This window comes from Cryptomeria japonica, chromosome 6 (genome assembly GCF_030272615.1).
Source record: "Cryptomeria japonica chromosome 6, Sugi_1.0, whole genome shotgun sequence".
In the NCBI taxonomy this organism is placed as follows: Eukaryota; Viridiplantae; Streptophyta; class Pinopsida; order Cupressales; family Cupressaceae; genus Cryptomeria; species Cryptomeria japonica.
Genome location: NC_081410.1, coordinates 51,915,915 through 51,939,140, shown reverse-complemented (window position 1 = coordinate 51,939,140; position 23,226 = coordinate 51,915,915). Strand labels below are relative to the sequence as shown.

The 23,226-nt window shown below is 38.6% G+C and overlaps 1 protein-coding gene across 1 annotated transcript in view; it reads right to left on the bottom strand.

Annotated features, from left to right (window-relative positions):
* Positions 1 to 890: 890 nt before the first annotated feature.
* Positions 891 to 23,226, bottom strand: part of LOC131064234 (uncharacterized) — a 141,047-nt gene continuing 118,711 nt past the window's right edge. The window contains exons 10-12 of the mRNA XM_057998331.2: positions 1,892 to 2,014; positions 1,636 to 1,728; positions 891 to 1,539 (exon numbers count right to left, since the gene is read on the bottom strand). Coding sequence (XP_057854314.2) covers positions 1,324 to 1,539; positions 1,636 to 1,728; positions 1,892 to 2,014 — 432 coding nt within the window. The 3' untranslated portion in view covers positions 891 to 1,323. The remainder of the gene's footprint in view (positions 1,540 to 1,635; positions 1,729 to 1,891; positions 2,015 to 23,226) is intronic.

Here is a 23,226-nt window from a genome sequence, read left to right as displayed (position 1 = left end):
GTTATGAGGACAAACAAGTACATAAATACAAATTAATATCATCTTTTCCCTTCTTGTACATGATAGGGAAGGACTAAGAAGAAAGTGTAACGATCTTTCCAAATGTGTGGGGTTATGAAGACAAACAAGTACTTAAACATAAATTAATATCATATTTTCCCTCATTTGACAGTCACTTTTAAAGTATTTTTCTCTATCTAGTATTTAGAAATCTGATATTGGATATGAAAATACTTAAACACCATGGAGACTGCTTAAGAGATTAATTTCTTGAAAAGAGAGATTCACAATAATTTGCATTTTAATGAACTTGTAATTGTGGAAAATAACAAATACATTGTAGTGCTTCCCTTTAGTAGAAAGAGCAATGTCCAGATAGAAAGGATTGCGACCCAATGATCTAATTAAATTGGAAAGCAGACGTGTTCAGTCCACAAATACATTTTATCATGGATGGCATCTATAACAGATGTGTAACAAACCACAAATATACTAAAAACTTATGAACATTACTAAATTACATACCACCGGCCAGCTGTTACATGTATGCAGGCAATATGGTCATATTAACAAAAGGAGATTCTTAAAGTCCATTAGTTTGCATGAGGACGTAGAGGAGAATGTTGTAATCCTGTCTTCTTTTCCTATCTACCAAATAGGCTTTAAAAAATCTGCTGCAAGGGTGGAATTCTCGATCTAAAAAAGGCAGTTGATCTGATTTGAAGGGGTTGGCAATAAGTTTCCTACAAGGAAATCTCTAAGCTTCCCTTCAAAGACAAGAATGAATAATCATACTAGCCTCCATTATCAGTTTCTTTTCAAATTTTTAGTGAAATCAAATTGGGACAAATAAGATGCAAATAATTATGTTATGTCTAATATTCACGCAATTTCATGTGGAACCAATATAACCTACATTAGCTTCTAACAAAACCCTTTCTGTCAAGCAAGAATTATTACAATAATTCATTTTACAAATATCCTTCCTCGAGATACACCAGTTTGCACTTATCAAATGCTCGACCACACCAAGCGAAGCAGCTCGTTAAGAGGGTTCTATTTCCTTTGGGTATATATTTATGCCAAAATAAGCTAGAAGGTTTACTGTCCATGGTATGGATACTCATACGTTGGACTTTCCCAAGAATCAATTTACAAACACCCACTGTAAAATGTTATTTAAGGTTTAAATATAGATCAGTGAATTTGTCTTTTGATCAAACCTAGCAGAATACAATCACCACTGTAAATTTTCACGATTGATTATCATAAGATGTTTTGTGTGACAGATGCCTATAGTTTACTGCATGCAGGAAAATGTTTTTACATTGTATGGTTTTGCATGTTCAATCCATATGGCTGTATAATTTGTTGCTTAACCAATTCATGTGCACTTGCATCTTCTAAGTATGGAACAATGTACTTGAGCATGCAATCATGAGTGATATCAAGGTGATTCCCAGGTGTACTGATATATTTCACTTTTCCAGCATCATCCAAAGCTTTCAACCCAATCCAATCTTCTTTGTATAGTGCAGTCTGCAAATCAATCAAACAAGAAATGCTTTGCTTAGTGCACCAATGTCAAAAAGAAAATTAGTTCTCAATCTATTTTCCAGAGGGATGATACTTTACCTCCTGTGGAGATAATATCACACTGAAGTTACCATCCAGATAATATCCAAACCATGCAGTTTCTCGTGGGATCAAAACAGTATCATGCTCGAACTATCACAAAAACAAGCACATAATATATCATCTAAACATATTATAAAGGCCACTTAAATTCCTAACTTGATTATACTTTCAAACCATTTTTACACTAAACATTAGTTTGATGTAGGCATTTTGTTAAATAATAACTCTCCATTCGCTCAGATTTGGTACTCACCATGATCAGGATCAAATTTTCAAGACCACTGAAGCGCTCTTTATATGTGGAATTTCTATGACCAGGTAACTCATTATTAAGCTTCGGGAGAAATCTGCAACCTTCTAAGTATTCAGATATATCCTGAAAAAGAAGTCAATATGCGATTAGTACATTTTTCCTCCCTCCAACCATCCGCACCATGCAAAAGAAATACATTTAAGAATGTTAAACTTGAATACTAGTCAACAGAAATTATAACATTAATATGCATGCAAAAGGCCTATCCGTTCCTTGCAAATTTACAGAGACTTAATTATTATTATTTTATATATTTTATGAAATGCTTAGTAGTTAATCATAATTATAAAGAGTCAGATGTGAAAGAAAGCCATCGAAGAGAACTGATGTAACTCTCACTTTGTGGAATTTACCTTTTTATGCATTGGTTTCATTTGCATTCCATAGCTCCATATTTCTGCTGTTCTGAAGAATACTTTCAAACAGATTCTTTTGCATCCGACTCTATACAACAATGATTACCTACTCTCTCTCTCTCTCTCTCTCTCTCTATACAACAATGATTACCTACTCTCTCTCTCTATACAACAATGATTACCTACTCTCTCTCTCTCTCTCTCTACTTTCAAACAGATTCTTTTGCATCCGACTCTATACAACAATGATTACCTACTCTCTCTCTCTCTCTCTCTCTCTCTATACAACAATGATTACCTACTCTCTCTCTCTATACAACAATGATTACCTACTCTCTCTCTCTCTCTCTATGTGTAGAGAGAGAGAGAGAGAGTAGGTAATCATTGTTGTATAGAGTCGGATGCAAAAGAATCTTGTAAGAACCTCAAAAGGCCCTCAACTGAGACAACTAACGTTTTGCTGAACCTGTTGCGTTTCAAGTGTGTTCTTCGCAAATAATGACAGCAAATAGAATTTTGACAATCTTAAGCACAAAAAGCAACTAATGGTATTTGCTGGAAATGAATTTATATTCAACAACACTGATCAAACCCTCATTACATCCGTTCATCATTTATTTAATACTCAAATAAAAATAACAACGAGCTAGAGAAGAACTGATAAATACTAGTATATTCTGTTAAAACCCTTATTTTCCTATTGCTGGTCATGCACAGATTTTATGACAGCAAGCTGCAATTTATTTTAAACTGACCTGAAATACTCGCATGTTAGCCCGATGGAAAGACATTGGCAAGGCGTCCATTCTGGCATTTGTTTCGGAATTTTTGGACGACTCCTCAGCAAAAATCGTACCCTTTCAAGGAAGAAATGTACAGCAGATCAGCAAGCTATACATGCACAAAACCCCCATCTGTCACACACTTATTCCTGCCTCTATTTTGACTCTACGGCTGCAATCAATCTTTTGCATAAAAATTAATAAACCCCTTTCCAATCTGTCCAATCTTGGTTTCTGGATAAAACCAACTGAAAGAGCAAGATCAACTGATATTTCACAACCTCTGATGCTGTTGCACAAGAATCCCACGTTTTCCTGTACCGATACCTCTGATCACTGCAGAAGAATCTTCTGCTGAAACCCTAGGCCAAAACTCCTCTCAAAGCTCCAAAGCAAATTATCCAAAACTTAGCATAATGAAAGAAGACCTAAAATCTTCTTTAATCATCTCCATTTAGGGTTGGCGCGATTCCCAAGAAAGGTGCGATTTGGCCTTTAATAATGTTTTAACTTTTATTATTTATTTTTGACTATTGAAGTGTCAAAAAATAAATCATTTTCCATTTAATATAAAACTGGCCCCATCTGATGAGAAATAGACCCTCACTTAAGTTATAACTTAAAGTGACTTTTAAAACATTAAAACATTAAAGTTTGCCATTTAATATTTAATTAAAAATAATTAAATATTAATATCTCTCTAAGTATTCATCAAAAATGCCTATCGTCTGAACTGGAGATTGCCAAACTATAATCTGTCCTTGCCCAACCTACTGGCTATAAATAGCAGGACTGCTAAAAATAGAAAGTATCTCAAACGGAGTCCTGGAGACCTCAAACAAAAACCAAACCTGGAGTGCTCGCTCTGAAGATGGTGAATCAAACTCTGGAGGACCCTCTACCCAACCTCATTAGCCTACGAGGGTCAGTGATAGGCTAATCTACTCAGCTGACAAACGTCAACTAGAAGGGGACATCACAGTCCGCCCCTCCTGAAATTGCTTGTCCTCAAGCAATCTCAACTCCGGATGCTGTAAAATTTCCTTGCTTTCCCAAGTAGCATCCTCTACCGGCAAATCCTTCCATTTCACCAAGTATTTTGTGATAGTTCGTCTCCTGAAATTCCTCTCCCTGAACTCAATGATAGCCTCGGGTACGAGTATCAACTTTCCCTCATCATCCAAGGGTGGTAAGACCGTGGAAGGAACAATACGGTGTCCCAACGCTTTTTTGAGACATGACACATGAAACACATTGTGTACTCTGCTATCTGCCGGTAAATCCAACTCATAAGCCACCTCACCTATACGCCTGGTTACTCTGAAAGGGCCATAATATCGAGGCTTGAGCTTCTCTGCTCCACTCCTCCTGAGAGTAGATTGTCGATAAGGCTGCAACATCAAATACACCATGTCTCCTACCTCAAATGACCTTTCTGTCCTCTTCTGATCAGCATATTGTTTTTGCTGATTTTGTGCCTTGGCTATATTTTCCTTAAGAGTCTTTACAATGTCCTGACTCTCCTGTATCATGTCTCCCGCACTAGGCACCCTACTGTCACTCAGCAATAAGTCAATGAGACTAGGAGGTTCATACCCGTACAGTGTTGTGAATGGAGTCATCTGAATGGACATGTGGTGAGTGGTATTGTAACAGTACTCACAGAGGTAAATCCACTTCACCCACGCCTTTTGCTGCCCTGAAATATAGTTCCTGAGGTATCCCTCCACCCATTTGTTAACTATCTCAGTCTGGCCATCAGTCTGAGGGTGGTAACTGGTGCTCGGTGTAAGCTCGGTCCCACAGAGTCTGAAAAGCTCCTGCCAAAAGTGGCTCAAAAACCGCGTGTCCCTATCACTGACAATAGTTCGAGGCAACCCATGTAATCTGAACACCTCTCTGAAGAATAACTCTGCTACCTGAATAGCTGAATAAGTGGTGGTGATCGAATAGAAGTGAGCATACTTCGTCAAACGATCCACAACTACAAATATGCAATCACGTCCCTGCGCTCTCGATAACCCTGTGATGAAATCCATAGACAAACATTCCCACTTCCTGTCAAGAATTGGAAGTGGCTGAAGTAAACTAGCAAGGTATGTATGCTCTTGTTTATTTTGCTGACAAACAGGGCACTCTCTAACATACTGTAGAACATCCGCCTTGAGCCCTTTCCACGTGAAGCGCTCACGAATCTGTCTGTAGATTTTGAAAAACCCAGGATGTCCTGCTATCGGTTCATCATGACAAAACCGCAGTACCCTACTCCTCAACTCCGATCCTGGGATCAAGTACACTCTCCCCTTGTAAATGATCAATTCATTTACAATTGTATACTTGCTATCCACTACTGACCCCTCTATCACACCTACAGCCCAGCTATCTTTGGCGTACTCTGCCACTATAATATGCCGCCAATCCTCTGCTATCTGGACCATAGAATTCAGGTGGGGACAACGTGACAAGGCATCTGCAACTACATTCTGTGTGCCTTTGATATAGGAAATATCAAAGTTGTAAGCCTGAAGTTTGCTGACCCACTTTTGTTGCCTGTCATTTAAGTCACGCTGCCCAAGGAAATGTCTCAAACTATTGTGGTCAGTCTTAATGCAAAACTTGCTGCCCACTAAGTACTGTCTAAACTTGGCCACTGCATGCATTATGGCCAACATTTCCTTATCATATATGCTGTAAATTCTCTCAGGTCCACGGAGTTTCCTACTCTCATAAGCAATAGGGTGCTTGTCCTGCATAAGCACCGCCCCAATGCCCTCACCAGAGGCATCACATTGTAACTCAAATGACTTCGAGAAGTCAAGTGTAGCAAGTACTGGACATGAAGTCATGAGCTCCTTGAACCTCTCAAAACACTCCTGGGCCTCAGGAGTCCATAAGAAGGCACCCTTTTTCATCAAGTCTGTCAAAGGTGCAGCATGGCGCGAATAACCGTTAACAAAACGGCGGTAGAAACCACATAGGCCCAAGAACCCACGCAACTGAGTGAGGTTCACTGGAGTAGGCCAATCTACAATAGCACAGATCTTCTCGGGATCCATCCGCACTCCCTCCGCACTGATAATATGGCCCAAGTACAATAACTCAGCCATTCCAAGGTCACATTTGGATTCCTTGGCATACAATGACTCCCTGCTCAGAATGCTCAGAACTGTATCTAAGTGACTGAGGTTCTCCTCCCAAGTACGACTATAAACCAGTATATCATCAAAGAACACCAATACTAATTTCCTCAACTAATGTTTGAAGACTTTGTTCATTGTGGACTGGAAAGTAGCAGGAGCATTGGTTAGCCCAAATGGCATAACCACAAACTCAAAATGTCCATAATGACAACGAAAAGCAGTCTTCTCAATATCCTGCTCACGAACACTGATCTGGTGATAGCCTGATCTCAAATCAATCTTTGAAAAATAACAGGCCCCATGTAATTCATCTATGAGCTCATCAATACGTGGAATGGGATATCTGTTTTTGATCGTTTGCTTATTAAGGACCCTGTAATCAATACACATCCGCAATGTGCCATCCTTCTTCTTCACCAAAACAACTGAAGAAGCAAAGGGGGACTTACTAGGCCGAATATGTCCCATGGCCAGAAGCTCCTGTATGGTTTTCTCTATTTCATCTTTCAGGCGCTTCGGATGTCTATATGGAGTAATCATCACTGGCTTCGCTCCCTCCTATAGCTCAATGATGTGCTCAAAACCCCTATCTGGTGGCCTCTCTGATGGTATGTCACTGAAAACCTTGCTATGTTTGGTTCTCAGTATCTGAATGTTAGGATGATATTCAACTTTTTGAGCATCCTGCTATATGGGCATGATCATACATTCTGCTGCCCACTCAGTCTGATCATGGCGTACAAGCCTCTCCATCCGCCTGAGTGTAATCATTCTGAAATTGTTGTCCTTAATCGCTTTCAACACATGTGTTTTCTCATCAATGGTGAAAGACATCTCCATCTCCTACAAGTCAAGTGTAAACTTGCCTAGTTCATGCAACCACTTCATACCAAGGACCAAATCTGTGTCTCCCATCTGAACCACATAGAAATCAGTCTTGAATTCATAATTGTTTACACGTAATGGGAGTTGTGTAATCATCCTATTACACTTTAAAGTGTAACCATCTGCCACCCTCACACGAATGCCCTCAAACTCCTCTGTTTGGATTCCTCTCTTCTCCACCAACCTGGCATCAATAAAGTTATGTGTGGCTCCGGTATCCAGCAGTGTAATAACTTTCTGACCAGCAAGTACTCCTCTCATTCTAAATGACCCTTCCTGCTGAATACTCGTGAGAAGTGCCTCCTTAAGGTGCTCATCACCTTCTGCATCCATTTTGTCAAGTCTCGGAGGACCCTGTGTGTCATCTTCAGCCTCTAAATTCTCATAACCAGCAGGCTGACCTTCATGATCAGATTCAGAATCTTCATAATATGCCCACATTACTCTGTTTGCCCTGCCCTTAGGCCTCAAAGGACAGTCATGGTTGGCATCATATGGACCTTTGCAATAAAAACAGAGTTTCTTTTTCCTTAAATCGTTAAGTGTCTCCCGATCTAAGGGAGGGGCTGCTGGCTTTGGCTTGTAATCATTTCTAAAGTCTGATTTTTCTTTCCCTTTGCTGAAATTCCTATTATCTTTGAAAGATGTTGACCCTTTTGTCCCAAATTTATTTTGAGTGGCTATCACATCCATACTCTGTGCCTTTTTAATGGCGAGTAGAAGTGTTGGGGGATCAAATGCCTTTACCCAGCCTCTCAAAGGCTCCATGAGTCCCTCTATAAACAAAACTACTAATCGCTGATTTGACATGTTATTTACCATGCATGACAGCTTCAAAAACTCTGAAACATACACCTTCAAGTTCCCTGTTTGTTTCAGCTGTGCTAACTCCCGGAAGTATGACTCAGGGTCTTTCTTATCAAACCTTTCTACTAACAAATCAGCGAACTTCTGGTAGGTGGTAATCTCATCATGTTGGAGAGTGATGAGTCCATTATGCCACCACTCATGTGCAGTACCGTCCAAGTGTAAGGTTGCAAACTTAATTGCATCCCTTTCAATCATGGGTCTCAGTGTGAAGTATGTATTTAGTTTATGGATCCAAGATCTAGCTGTAACTGCACTGCTGCCATCATAATAAGGTAGAGTGAGCTTGCTTGTGGCAAACTCAAGATCTCTATGTTGGAAACGAGGCCTCCTCTCTTGCCTGTTTCTCTCAACCTCCCGTTTTTGCCTTGTGAACTTATCAAAATTAAGATTCTGCCTCACATCAGGTGGAAGAAGACTCCACTCATCATGTACCGTCATAACATTATCAACAAAGACAGGCTCTACCTCAGCTCTAGCAACATCCTCAGGTTCTTCTGCCAAGAAATTAGGCCTTGAAGGCCTATCAACTGTGTGTGTAGCTACCCTGTGAGGTCTAGGAATATTGGCTACACTCCTATTGTCCTCTGGTTCTTGATTGTTTCGGTTTGGAGGATTCATACGCTCCATCATGGTGGTGAGTGCCTGTAAAGCCTGAGCAACCTGCTGCTGCCCCGTAGCCATAGTCCTAAAAAATTCTCTTGTCTCCTCATCCTCAACTATGTGACCTCTGGTTGGGCTGCCTGTATGCCTTTCACCCATGGTATCCGACTGCTTGTTAAGACTCTGTTCTCCTTCACGAAAGGCTCTGCTGCATGTGTAATACCTGTGTGAACCCGTTTCCTGCGACTGCATGTAATTGCTAAACCCTTAGGATGGCAGGATTTAGCTCTGATACCACTGTAAGAACCTCAAAAGGCCCTCAACTGAGACAACTAACGTTTTGCTGAACCTATTGCGTTTCAAGTGTGTTCTTCGCAAATAATGACAGCAAATAGAATTTTGACAATCTTAAGCACAAAAAGCAACTAATGGTATTTGCTGGAAATGAATTTATATTCAACAACACTGATCAAACCCTCATTACATCCGTTCATCATTTATTTAATACTCAAATAAAAATAACAACGAGCTAGAGAAGAACTGATAAATACCAGTATATTTTGTTAAAACCCTTATTTTCCTATTGCTGGTCATGCACAGATTTTATGACAGCAAGCTGCAATTTATTTTAAACTGACCCGAAATACTCACATGTTAGCCCGATGGAAAGACATTGGCAAGGCGTCCCTTCTGGCATTTGTTTCGGAATTTTTGGACGACTCCTCAGCAAAAATCGTACCCTTTCAAGGAAGAAATGTACGGCAGATCAGCAAGTTGTACATGCACAAAACCCCCATCTGTCACACACTTATTCCTGCCTCTATTCTGACTCTGTAGCTGCAATCAATCTTTTGCATAAAAATTAATAAACCCCTTTCCAATCTGTCCAATCTTGGTTTTTGGATAAAACCAACTGAAAGAGCAAGATCAACTGATATTTCACAACCTCTGATGCTGTTACACAAGAATCCCACGTTTTCCTGTACCGATACCTCTAATCACTGCAGAAGAATCTTCTGCTGAAACCCTAGGCCAGAACTCCTCTCAGAGCTCCAAAGCAAATTATCCAAAATTTAGCATAATGAAAGAAGACCTAAAATCTTCTTTAATCATCTCCATTTAGGGTTGACGCGATTCCCAAGAAAGGTGCGATTTGACCTTTAATAATGTTTTAACTTTTATTATTTATTTTTGACTATTGAAGTGTCAAAAAATAAATCATTTTCCATTTAATATAAAACTAGCCCCATCTGATGAGAAATAGACCCTCACTTAAGTTATAACTTAAAGTGACTTTTAAAACATTAAAACATTAAAGTTCACCATTTAATATTTAATTAAAAATAATTAAATATTAATATCTCTCTAAGTATTCATCAGAAATGCCTGTCGTCTGAACTAGAGACTGCCAAACTATAATCTGTCCTTGCCCAACCTACTGGCTATAAATAGCAAGACTGCTAAATATAGAAAGTATCTCAAACGGAGTCCTGGAGACCTCAAACGAAAACCAGACCTGGAGTGCTCGCTCTGAAGATGGTGAATCAAACTCTGGAGAACCCTCTACCCAACCTCATTAGCCTACGAGGGTCAGTGATAGGCTAATCTACTCAGCTGACAGATGTCAACTAGAAGGGGACATCACAAATCTGTTGAAGAGATCTGATGGGACTCTAATTTTGTTCTTACTAATATACGAAGGGTATTCAAACCATCCCAAACATCATGCCTTATCAATTGAATTTCTATAAACTCTACAGATTTTCTTGTGTTTGGACATGATTTATCCAAAAAGGATATATTTTTGATAGATGTGATATTTTAATACCTATTCTATTTTGTACAAGTAGATAATTTACATTTAAGTTGATAAATAGTTGTATTCTTTTGATACAAACTTTTCATTGCAAATCATAATTTATTTTATAATTTTACTGGTAAATGTATAGATATTTAAAACTTTAATCCATCATTGAAAGTCTAAATATTTTGTTGCTCCCTCAAAATTGTTTAACGTGACACTACTACCACTTGTTGGTACCCAAATATTGATTCATGAGCAATGATTTAGATTAGGCATAATGAACAATCTTGATTTCTCTTATGCACTCCCTCTATTAATCTAATAAAATTAACATCACTATAGATAATATCAATTTAGATGTAAGGATGGATATTTTAATGAGAGAAATAAACAAACGAACTCATCATGTACCTGTAAGCATAATTAGAATGGCCTAACCAGCTTTGCTACTAAATGCAACAGAACTTTTTTCCCAGAGTTAATTAAATATTTAACAATGGATTTAATAAATTAAATATTAAAGTTGAGGTCATTTATAAGATGTAATGTTATTAAAATAGATGTAAATAACCAATGTAAACTATAACATGCAATAATTTGGCAAGAATTCTGAAGTAAACAATTAAAATAGTAGATTGAATAACATAGCAACATAGTTCAATCATATTATCATTAAATCATATATTATAAAGTATGCTAAATATCTTTTATTATCAAGGGTTTCCAATATTTTCTAAATCTTTAGCACTTGGAATGGTAATTCTCATTTTAGGAAGATTTCAATGGTTTTGGTCCTTACAGCTATGGCACATCCAAGAGGAACCAATTCCTTTTGAAACATAGCACACTATTGCACTCTAGGCAAGTGCTCGTTCAACGGAACAATGCTCAACACTATTGCACTCTACACAAGTTCTGGGTCAACAAAACAATGATCAACAAGTGCACACCATGCCCTAGCCAAGACCGTGCCAAGTGTACACTACACCCCAAGTTGGACATACATTATGTGCTCCCTTCTCCCATGCCCATTGTCCACCAAGCCACCTTTTTCTTCCTTGAGTGATCTCCATCCCCTTCCAAGTCTCACATGAATGCTTTATAAAACCTTTCAAGGGGTGGTTTCCAAACCATCACACCCTTTTAGAAAGGTTTCCTTTTAATTATTATTTAAATAAATAATTATTCCTCCACTATTACAAGAGTTTTTATAAATATTCTTTATTAACCTCTCTTATAATCAAAGGATCATAATATCCTTTATTTTTATCTCCCTTTTAATTCTAAAGGGTTATTTCATAAATTTATCTTCTCTTGAAGAAAAAGTCACATAGCAAACCATGGTTATTTGAATGTTTTTCTCTACTGCAGTTAATGTGTATAGTCTTCTGTTTCAGAGCAGTCTATATTAATTAAGCTCCTACAACATGTAGCATCCCTGAGATATAAGAATGGGCTGCCAAATATCACTCCACGTGCATCTAATGGAACCACATCCACCAGCACTTCATCCTTGTATTCATACCCATTAAAAAAACTTAACACTGCTTCATCACCATGATTTCCACTCCATATTTCAGCCAAGCAAGAGCATAAAGCTATGAGTGATACACGAGTTACATCCCCAACACATCTTCTAGATTCTAAGTAAAAATTGGATTGAGAACAAGGATCAAAAAGAGACTTCTATCTATTTATCCTTGATGCAGATTATAATATGGAATAGTTTTGTCATCTCTTCTTTTTCTTTCAGGTTCTCACTGGCCACAAACCTCTTCATGCACAACACAAGATAATCTCATCTAAATCAAAATTTCCTCGAAACTATTTTCCTTTGTTCATCACAACAGTTTTGGCATCATTTTTCCTATTTCTTCGAGACAATTTCAAATTTAGGTAAAGCCTCTAGGAGTATTTCTCTTCCGTGTGCCCTTCCTTTCTATTATGGCAAACTAAGATCTAATTTTATTCTAATTTAATGGCAAACTAAGATACAAGGTAGGTTGCCTGTTTGATGATCATTTCCTATTGTTTTACCTTACATTTTAGTGTTCACATTCTAGCAAACGTGGTCAGATCCCATCAAAAACTAATCTTTGTCCTTGTTTAGCATTTTTTGAAAGTTTTTTGCAGATTGTCACAGAATTCCTGTCTTTTTCCACTTTTGCATATCCACGTTATTGAACAATGTATCTAATATGTCAAACGGCATATTAGCACTCAAAAGACCTAAAACCCTGAAACCCTACTTAGTGGCAAAAGAACTCTACAAAGTGGTGCATCTGCTACACCTATTGGTGTTTCTGCATAGAATCACATTTTGCAACTTGCCTAACGTACCTGCATCTTGGAGTGGCGCACTTGCATATTGGAGTGGCATTTCTGCACTAGTGGTGTTTCTGCAACTTGCCTAGTGTACCTACAATTTGTCTCATGCACCTGTATTGCCTTGTCACGTTTTTGCATTCTAGAATTTGCATATGTAGTCTTCCAACATATTTGCTCTATGTAGTGGCATACACTCTATGTAATAGCATAGATACTTCTAGATAATAACTTTATGATGTTTTAAAATTTTCTTGCTAACGCTTATCACATGCAAGGATCTCTTGGGTCTTTTCATGTCATGTGATAACATCCTGCTGCAAGTTCATTTTCTGAAGATCATCCACAAAACTACTAACATTTGGTGTAGGTTTGTTTGACCAGGATGTAATCTCAAACATCATTTGTGTGTTTTCATTACTTTCACGCATTTTGTTTTCTAAGGCCAATGAACATATTTGCCATGCTTGCATACTTAGGAATATGTATGCTCTTCCCTCACACCACAAGGTGATCTTGGGAATCAAAAGCATCCCTTTTGTCAATTTTTTATTTTCACCCAAAACGTCAACTTGTGTATGTTATTTCCATGAGGGCTTCACTGGCTAGGCAATATTATATCACATGCATTCATATTGGGGGGTTTAATATCTTAAAAATTGAAAACAATATATTGCCTGTCTGGTGAAAATAGGGGGGTTTCTAATTCGGGCTATGAAAAAATACATTTTTTGGTGAAAATAGGGGGTTTTTTAATTCAGGCTATGTATTGGGAGGGGTTGACAAAAAAGGAGTTTAGGGCAATATTTTTTGAAAATAGGGGGATTCTTTAGTATGCCATGAACGCACATGATATAACCCAAGTTCACTAAGTGAAGCCCCCATGGTTATTTCCTTGTGCCACAAGGCAATTTTAGAAATAAAAACGGTTAATCCCTTTGTTCTAGTTTCTCCTTAGCAGACCTATCTTGGGTTTCATCACCAACTGGAAACTTGAACCTACATGTTCCAACAAGCTATAGAAATTAGGGAGAGAATCAAAAGGCTCTCCCTTACGGGTATATTTTTTACTAAGGGCTAAGCTTATAAGTGAAGGAGTGTGGGTTACTGTTGTGACCATTTCACACATCGTCCCATTAGAATGGGGACCCCCTCTTTTGTTTTTTGGTTTTTCTTTCCCTTTGCTTGTTTTTCTCTCTACTTTTAGGATTTTGAGTGAGTGAGTGGTCTGTCTGAGCTAGCTAGATTAGGGCTAAACCTTGGAAGCTCATTTTTAGGGTTTCATTCAAGTTAAGTCTAACCAAGTTTTGGAATTATTAATGGTCTACCTGAAGATTCAAGATTGTCGGAATGAAGTATACCTTTCAAGAGAGTCAAATTGGTTAGGTCAGGGATAGGACAGGTCTCAGGTCAGGTCTAGATTGAAGAAGGGTTTTTCTGGGTAAGGTCTTATTTGTTTCTAAGTCTGAGTCAGCTAGGCATGGTCAGTGAAAAAAGGGAGTCCAGTCGACCAAGTTAAATAGAGAATGAGATGGATTAAAGGCCTAAAGACCTAAATTTCGCTCCTGACCCTTCTAGGGGGCCCAGAGTGAAAATTTTTAGTAGATTGGATTTCCTTCACAATTTTGGCTGAGTTTTGACATGTTTGAGGATGGATTTATGTGTTCTTGCCTAAGGATGAATTTGACCGATTTTGGAGAGCCAGATGATGCCTAAAAAAGGATTTTCGCTCCTGACCCTTCCAGAGGGTTCGGAGCGAATTACATCCTAAACACTATTTCTTGCCTTAGATGAAATCGCAAACCTGTTCTTAGCCTGGAAAATGACCTAACTTTGCCTTGTGAGGTAGTTTGAAACTTAAAGATTGAGCAATTTGGCTTAGAAAAGGGAATTCGCTCCTAACCCTCCCAGAGGGTCCAGGGCGAAAATTTTATTTGAGCTTATTTTTCACTAACTTTGGCTAAATTGTGATGTGCAGGGCATCTTGGAGGAAAGATTGGACGTCATTTGATACATTTGAAGATTTGGAAGCGTGCAAAATGAAGAGTTTTGGACAAGGAAGGTAATTTTCGCTCCTGACCCTTGCAAAGGGTCCAGGGCGAAATTCCCAAATGCTCCTATTTTGCAGTGAAAAAGGTCAAGTCTGTGGCATGAATAAAACAAGAATAGCTTGCTTCTACCTATTGAGGTTGTTTTGACTTGGAAAAATGAAGGATTTTGCCTAAAACCAAATTTTCGCTCCTGACCCTTCCAGAAGGTCCAGGGTGAAATTTCTTCAATCACTTGTTTTCCTTGCAAAATCAAGTCAAGCTTGGGTTTGGATGAGAGAGGAATAGTGTCTTCTTTCTTGGAGAGGTGAAATCAACTTGAAATGATGATGGAACAAGCCTGAATTGCAAAGTTCACTCCTGACCCTTCCAGAGGGTCCAGGGCGAAAATCTTAGTAGAAGACATTACTTGCTCAGTTTGGGCGAATTGGAGTATCAAAGGCGTGATGAAAGGTGCAATGAACATGATGAAACTCCTAGGCCTATTTGGAGATGAAAGAATGAAGGAGTTTTGTCTAGGAAAGGCAATTTCGCTCCTGGCCCTTCTAGAGGATCCAGAGCAAAATTCCTTCTAAACACATTTTTTGGCCTTTCTTGGACATGAAATCCTATTCTTAGCACAGTGCAAGATGAAATCTTACTTAACAAAGAAGTTTCAAGGTGAAAAGTGAGAGATTTTGGTCAAAATTGCAAAAATTCGCTCCTGCCCCCCCAGGAGGTCCAGAGCGAAATTCTCAAAAACACCTTTTTTGCAAGATCAAAACGATTTTTGTGGTTGGAGTGGATGTGAGGAAGTATGTTTTGTCCTTTGAAGATAATTTGGATAGTCAAGAAGAAGCAACCAAGCCTAGAAAAGGAAAATCGCTCTTGACCCTTCCAGAGGGTCCGGGGCGAAAATCAAGAAACCTATCTTTTCTTCCAAAGTTTGAGCGAAGCTGAGCCTAGGCATGGGTTTGGAACAATGTTTGGATTGCCTTGAAGTGAGGAGAGATTGTTGAAAGTGAAAGTTTTGAAGCCAAGGAGGAAATTCGCTCCTGACCCTTCCAGAGGATCCAGAGCGAAATTTCCAAGTCCTCCCCTGTTTTCTTGCAAATTCAAGACAAAATCTTGCTATTCATGACTTAGGTGGGGGAAGGACATGATGTTTTTCGCCTTAGAAGTGATTTGAAGCTAAAGGAATGAAGGAATGTGCCTAAAAACTCAAAGTTCGCTCCTGACCCTTCCAGAGGGCCCAAGGCAAAAATCATAAAATCAACCTATTCCTTTTGAGTTTTTGCTAAGGCAAGGATACACTAAGGTAGAAATAACCTTTAAGACCATGATGAGTAATTGTTTGCTTCAAAAAACTTGATGATTCTAGGCCAAAGAGGAAAAATCGCTCCTAACCCTTCCAGACGGCCGAGGGCGAAAATTTGAAAAACCCCTATTTTACCTTGCAAAAACAAGACAAGCTTGGGTGGAATGAATAAGGAAGAATATTGCCTAGCAATGAGTGAAGGATTCAACGAAAGATGATGAAGGAATTAGCCTAAGGAGGAAAAATCGCTCCTGACCCTCCCAGAGGGTCCAGGGCGAAAAAACCTAAAATCACACTTTTCCTCCTAAGTCGAATAAAACTAAGTCTGGAATGCAATGAAAGAGCCTATTTGGAGTGCCTTGAAGAGGTTTTTGAACTTTGAAAATGAACATTTTGAGCCCAATTGTGAATTTCGCTCCTGACCCTTCCAGAGGGTCCAGAGCAAAATTCCCCTAAATGCACTATTTCCTTCAAAATTTTGATGAGCCAACTCAGTGATACAAGGAAATGGACCCTGGAGATCGATTTGGAAGAGTTTTATGATCAAGCCAAGGTGGATTATGACCTAGGATAAAAAATTCGCTCCTGACCCTTCCAGAGGGCCCAGGGCGAAATCCACATTTTCACCTAATTTCCTCCTGTGAAATACCAAAATTTGAAATGCAAGACTTTAATTAGGTATGAATTCACCCTCCAGGAGATTTTGGAGTCAAGGTATGAGATATTCAGGACTAAATTGAGAAAATCGCTCTTGACCCTCCCAGAGGGTCCAAGGCGAAATCATTAGCAAACTTCATTAGGCCTTGATCAAACGTTGATATTCTCCAGTTTGTACTAAATCACCAAATTTGCTAAATTCGAAACATTTGGGAGGATTAAATTAAATTCGCATTAATTAAAGGCATTTTTAATTTAATAAATTAATTTTTAAGCCTTGAAATAATTAAAAAAATTCACCTTGGAGGCATTAAAATTAATTTTAAGAATTAAAAAAATACAAAATGAGCGCTCAAAAATCATTATTATGCCTTTGTAAATAGGTCGGCCTCCTTTTTAGTGGTTTTTTATTTTATTTTAAGGCTTATTTGCTAGGTCGGCCTTATGCTTGATTAGGGTGAGCGCCCTATATAAAGGGGGAGTGTTGCTTCGAATTTCAAATCATTCATTCATTACCTCTTATGCGAATTTTAAGGAGCAGATTAGAGGAGTGAATCCCAGCAGATTGGAGGCTAAATTTCCAGAATTTGCTGAGTGTTGGAGGCTAAATTTCCAGAATTTACTAAGTGTTGAAGGCTAGTGAAGGTGACGTTCTTTTGAAGGTTGGTCAAGACATAATTCATCCAAGAAGGAAGATTATAATTTAATCCTTATCCAGCAAGATCTGATCTTGTTTCTTCCATTGACCAAGGCTCATAGTTAGGCTTTCAAAGGAGAAGGTATGAGGAATCAAATTATTTGAAGTTCTTATTCAAGGCTTGTTTTAATTTCATAGCATTTTTTTTTAGAAAAAGGTCTAAGTCTTGAAAGTTTGATTCCTTTAATTGAGAAATAACGAATTCTAGATTTATCATTAATCTTCCCTTTAAGAAGTCTTAATTTCTACACTTTAAGATATGATGCTTAAAGACTAATTTTGAAATTTTTGTGTAGGCATCAAATGGCGACCCCCAAAGCCGGGGGAGCTACTAGTCGGCAGGCTCTCATCAAGGAAGATCAGAGGAGCGACGAATTAGAGACCAGGGTTGTGTCCAAGTGGAGTAATATCGGAGACACCAACTTAGGAAACTTCAATGTGAAGAAGTTTCGAGAGGTCCCCTACATTGGCAAGCCATCACCTGTTGCGAGGAGGATAATTGAAAGTGGCATCATCAAGGCTGCAGGTTTCTCTCCCGCCGTCAAGTGTCATGAGCTGATGATCGAGTGTGCACGCCACTATTACTCACAATCAAGGACGATCGTAACCAAAGACAGGAACATCTTAGCTTACCTTTCAGAGGAAGCTATAAGCGAAGCTTTTCATCTTCCAGAACATAAAGATATGATTTACAAAAGCTTAGAAGGAGCGAGGTCAATCTATGAAGATGATCCTGAGACTTGTCTGAATCTCATCAATAAGAATTGGTTGCTCAAAAGTCGGCCTCGCCTGAACAAGATTCCCAATACACCACATAGGATAGACTTCCAAGAGGAATACAGAGATTTGATAACTTTGCTCAATCGAGTTATAGGGGCTCCTCAAGCCTTCTTCTTCGAAAAGTGGATGTTCTTCTTCATTCAAATGATAGTCCAAGGAAAAGGAATGCTTCATTGGGCCAGAATTATTAGCAATTGTCTGGACATGCAGTTGAGAAGGCTAAGACCCACCAAATCATTCTACATGAGCTCATATGTTATATATGCCTCAATCAGGAGTTTCGAGTATGCAGGGCTACCTCACAAAGGAGTGATCGGAAGAGGACCCAAAGAAATGAGGGTTTGTGATTCTTATGTTCATCTACATCATCCACCTAGAAGTGACTACAAGTTAGTCAATGACACTTTCACGATGAACATTACCAGGATATTGCAAGGTGGGATTCACAATCGACTATCTCTGGATGCGCAGGGGCTTGTGAAGAAGTATGGTGCATGGTTCATCCAGTTTCAAAAATTCACATACATCAGAGTTCAGGGGTGTCCTTCACCTCCCTACATGTTGCCAAGATATCCAACAGACAGGATAGTGCTACTTGAGGTGACTAGACAGTTGGCAGCTTATGCGAAGGCATCTAGACATAAGCATGGAAATGGAATTCCCGTGCCCATCATACTGGGGAATTCAGTTTAACTATGTCCTAATACTCAAGCCACTGAAGATGCAGAAAAGGAATTATCTTTATACTCATTCTCATTCTTCGCCTCACGGGAAAATTTTGATCCTCATGGTTACATGGAAGAGATAGTCAGTAGGAAATACAAGCATGAGTTTCAGGTGGAGGACTTTTGGACGAATCTCCCAAGTGATTTAGAGGTTAAGAGAAAGATGCATTCCCGGCTACCCTTAGATCTCATCAGGAAATGCAAAGTTTATAGAGTAGCCGATCAAGCCCAAGATAACGGTAGATACCTCCAGTCGTCCTATGAGAAAGAAGACAAAGAAGTGAAGATAGATTGGAATGAGCCCGAGGTTTTAGACTTGAGAGCTTTGATGGCCCCCGTTTTATCCTGCACTCGCAGATGGGTGGATGTACAGCATCAGAAGTTGAAAGAGCAGAATGTATCAATGACATTCACTTTGGAGGCAAGACCAGAGGAAGGAGAAGCAAGTGTGAGTGAGAATACTTCTCATCCCAAGGGCTCAAAGAGGAAAGAAAGACCTGAGAAAAGGGAACCTTCCAGGAAGAAGCAGAAAACCAATCCTGATCACCCACAAGTGAAGAAGGCAAGTCAAGGAGAAGATCAAGAGAAGATGGTATATGAAATTGATGAGTCTATGATATCCATGGTACAAAATGACAAGCAAGAAAAGGGACAGACACCTCAGCAGTCGTCGAGTCAATCTCCCCAAGTTGATACTAATGAGCTACATGAAGAGAAGAATGAAGATGAAGCGACATCTCCTTTCCGAGAGGATAGACCACTGCTTAAAGAAATACAAGTAAGGGAAACAAGATCCGCCATTCCGGATTGGTTAAAAGAGAGACTGACAAGGGTGGTTGTGGTTGAAAAGGAAGAAGATGTATTTGATTTAGAAAGCCTTATAGGAAGTTCTCAAGAGGTGATGGAAAAGAAGAAGGCCATGACTGTCCAAGGTAATTAGAGATGAGACAGGATCCAGGAAATTGCAAGTAGCTACACCAATAGTGGACAAATATGAGGGTGAGACTCTTGCAGATGAGTATGACTTAGAAAAATTTGAGCTTGGTCCACTTACCTCCGAGCAAGCAATGGAAGAAGCAACCGATTCATTTGAAGCACATAAAGACAAACTTAAAGAAGAAATGGAAAAGAATAAGAAACTTGAGAGGGAGGTCAATGCTTGGAGAAGCTATTTTAGTCATCTCAATCAGCCCTTGAGACATCAAGATCCAGCAGTATCTCCTTTACAAGCACTCCCTCTTGAATCAATAGGCGAGGCAGAAAGGGTCAAGAGCTTGGTTCAACTTATGAGTTCTTGGATTGATAAATTCCACACGGTAGCCGTTGAATTTGCAACAAGAATGATGAAGACAGTTCATCGAGCTATCCAGGTCCTTGAGATTATCCATAATCTAATGATAACTGTAGCTGCATTCACTCACACTAGAGATGTTATCATTCCTGTCCTACAAGTGATAAGACAAACATCAAGACGGATTCTGGCACAAGAAAAGATAATGGATGGAGGAACCCATAATCTCCTACAGTGGTCAGCTCTGCTCCAAATGAAGGAGGTCCTTTTTGAAGACATCAACACCAGATGCAGTCAAGTTGAAGGTATCATTCATCCAATTCAAGATAAGGTGTTTGAGGTGTTATGTACCATTCTTGACAGGCGGATCGAGATTGAGACAGATGTGGACATCCAAGAGTTGGAGGAGAGAGTCAAAGTCATCTTTTGCAAAGAGGAGAACATCATCACAGATAAGCAACGAGATCAGATGTTCACTACTATGTTCCTGATTGAGAAGACCAAAGAGCTTGAACCTAGATGGGAGACAGCTCTTCTCACTGCTTTTGATCAAGTCCTTCACTTGGAAGAACGAATGAAGAATCTTCCCCAAATTCCCATTGCTGAGATTGAGGGAATTGTGTCCAGATTCATTGAATATGCTAGGAAAGAGCATAGGAAAGGGAACAACATTCTAGATGAAAAGTTGTTATAGGATGATGTGGCAGCTTAATTCCTATTGGTCTATGTTTCCTCGATATTTGTGCCAATTAATTATTGGCTATGCATTTAATGATGTTTATCTAAATGGGGACCTTTTGTAACAAACCCTAATTAGGGTTTAGGTGTCAAAATCTCAGTCGTTGATCTTCTTTTGATCTGGGCCATTCATTGTATTTGAGGATGCTATATATACCCTCACTCATTTTCATTTTGGGAGATAGAAGTTAGAAAAAGAGAGAGAGAGCTTAGAGAGAAAAAGTAATTGTGTAGCAAGCTTGAGTAGTGAAGAAAGAATTTTGAACAATTGTTGTCTATTTGGCTTTGAGATCAATAAAATATTGAAGTTATGGTGTTTTATTGCAATACTTGTGGCTATCTTCATGATTGTTTATTTTCTTGAATCACTCTCAGTTGAAGTAGTATTTAAGTTTAAGTTTGAAGGACTAAGTGTTGTGCTTGATCTTTGGTGAGATTCACATTCCAAACCACTAGCTTCTTACTGATTGTAAGGACGCCTTGTGTGGTCAACTGGAAATATTGAGATTGCTTAAAATTTCAATCATTTTGGAAGTATTGATATGTATCCCTATGATAGTATCTATATCCTTAATGATTTGAAGGTTATTGAATCACCTTAGAAGATCGCATCAATTCCAATAGAGTTGTAATTTCTTGGCGATATTGAAATTGGTAGAATCTTACCAAGTCTAGCCTTCATTGAGTCATTCTTAGGATTAGATTAGCATTCCTTCCTTGAAACCCTTATCCTTCTGACATTTTTTTGAGAATCTGTTAGTATTAGGAAAATCCTGTTCCTGCAGTCGAAAAGAGAGTAACATGGACAAGCTTTCTCTGAAAGTACGTAAGGCCCCTTGAAGAAACAGCATATACAACGACCACTGGTGCTTATCCACACGTAGAGATCCTACAACGAAGAACCTTGAAGTCATCCCGATTGATCCTTTTCGCAACATCTTCAGCATTCGGAGACTTTAATCAAGAGAGGATAAGGTACCTTTTGGGTATTTTATTATGTGTTTGGTGGTGTACAAAATACACATCAACAGTTACCCTCTAGTACCAAGCCATTACACATACACCTCGCTTCATAGACTAAGACCTATTATTCCTTCAAGAATATCAAGGACATCCCTATAACATCTTGTACAAGCCTGGCATAGTGAACCTTTAGGGTCATTTGATCTTAGTAATGCACCAATAAGCAATTGGACCTAAGAAGTTGCTCACATTGTACCTCCAAAAATGAACTAGTAGGCCACATATGCTCTCCTCTTGCACCCTTGTACAATGTCAGGATCAAAAGAAATTAACACTTTGAGATCAATAGACCATAATATTTACAACTAGGTGAAAGTATTTTTGTGGGCCTACAAAATCAAACACTCCTATTCTTCTAGCAAAGGTGTTCTTGTGTCTTCATTGTCATTTTGCTTGAGTCAAACCTTTCAGAGTCTTATCCAATCAAACGAAGAAATCAAGAGACTCTCTTTCAACTAATCCAACAAACCCTTTGACTTTGATGATGATGATAACCTTGTCAATCAAGATGAATATAATGATGATGATAATCTTGTAGATCAAGACAAATATATCAATGAATCCCTTAATGACATTATCCCAAGAAAGTTTGCCATAGGCCCTAATCTCCATCCCTTACCCTCTTTTAATCCATTAAAACAGCCATCCATCCCAACAAACTCTTACCCAATCATCCATCAATCCCTATCGTACATCATCCACTAGACCTATTAGAATAATATTAAGTTATTAAAAGATAAGGCTTACAATTGTAATAAAGCCACCTTAATGGCAAGTGTTTCTTTCTATTTTTTCAGTTCACTTTTTAGTGAATCATGTAATATTTATCCATTTGGGATGGTTTCTTCTCCAATCTCTATATAAAGAGATAAAACATTGTAATAATTAATCCACTTATTTAATAAAATATTAAAATATTGTGTTCTATTAATTTTTGCAATATGGTATTGTTGATGTGTTTTTTATGCACATGCGAACACAGAATAAAATACCAAAGTATCTTATCCTCTCTTGAACAAAGTTTCACCGAATGCTGAAGATTTCGCCTAAGGATCAATCGAGGCAACTCCAAGGTTCTTATATATAGGGTTTCTACGTGTGGATAAGCTCTTGTGGTATGATGTGATTTTGCTGGAATCACAAAGGGACTTACGTTGATGACCTGAGAGTCTGATTTACTTTGGATATCACTGGAACGTGGGTCTTTACTGATCCTTGATTTTTTAAAAAGGGAAAAAATGATAAGGGTTGGAGAGG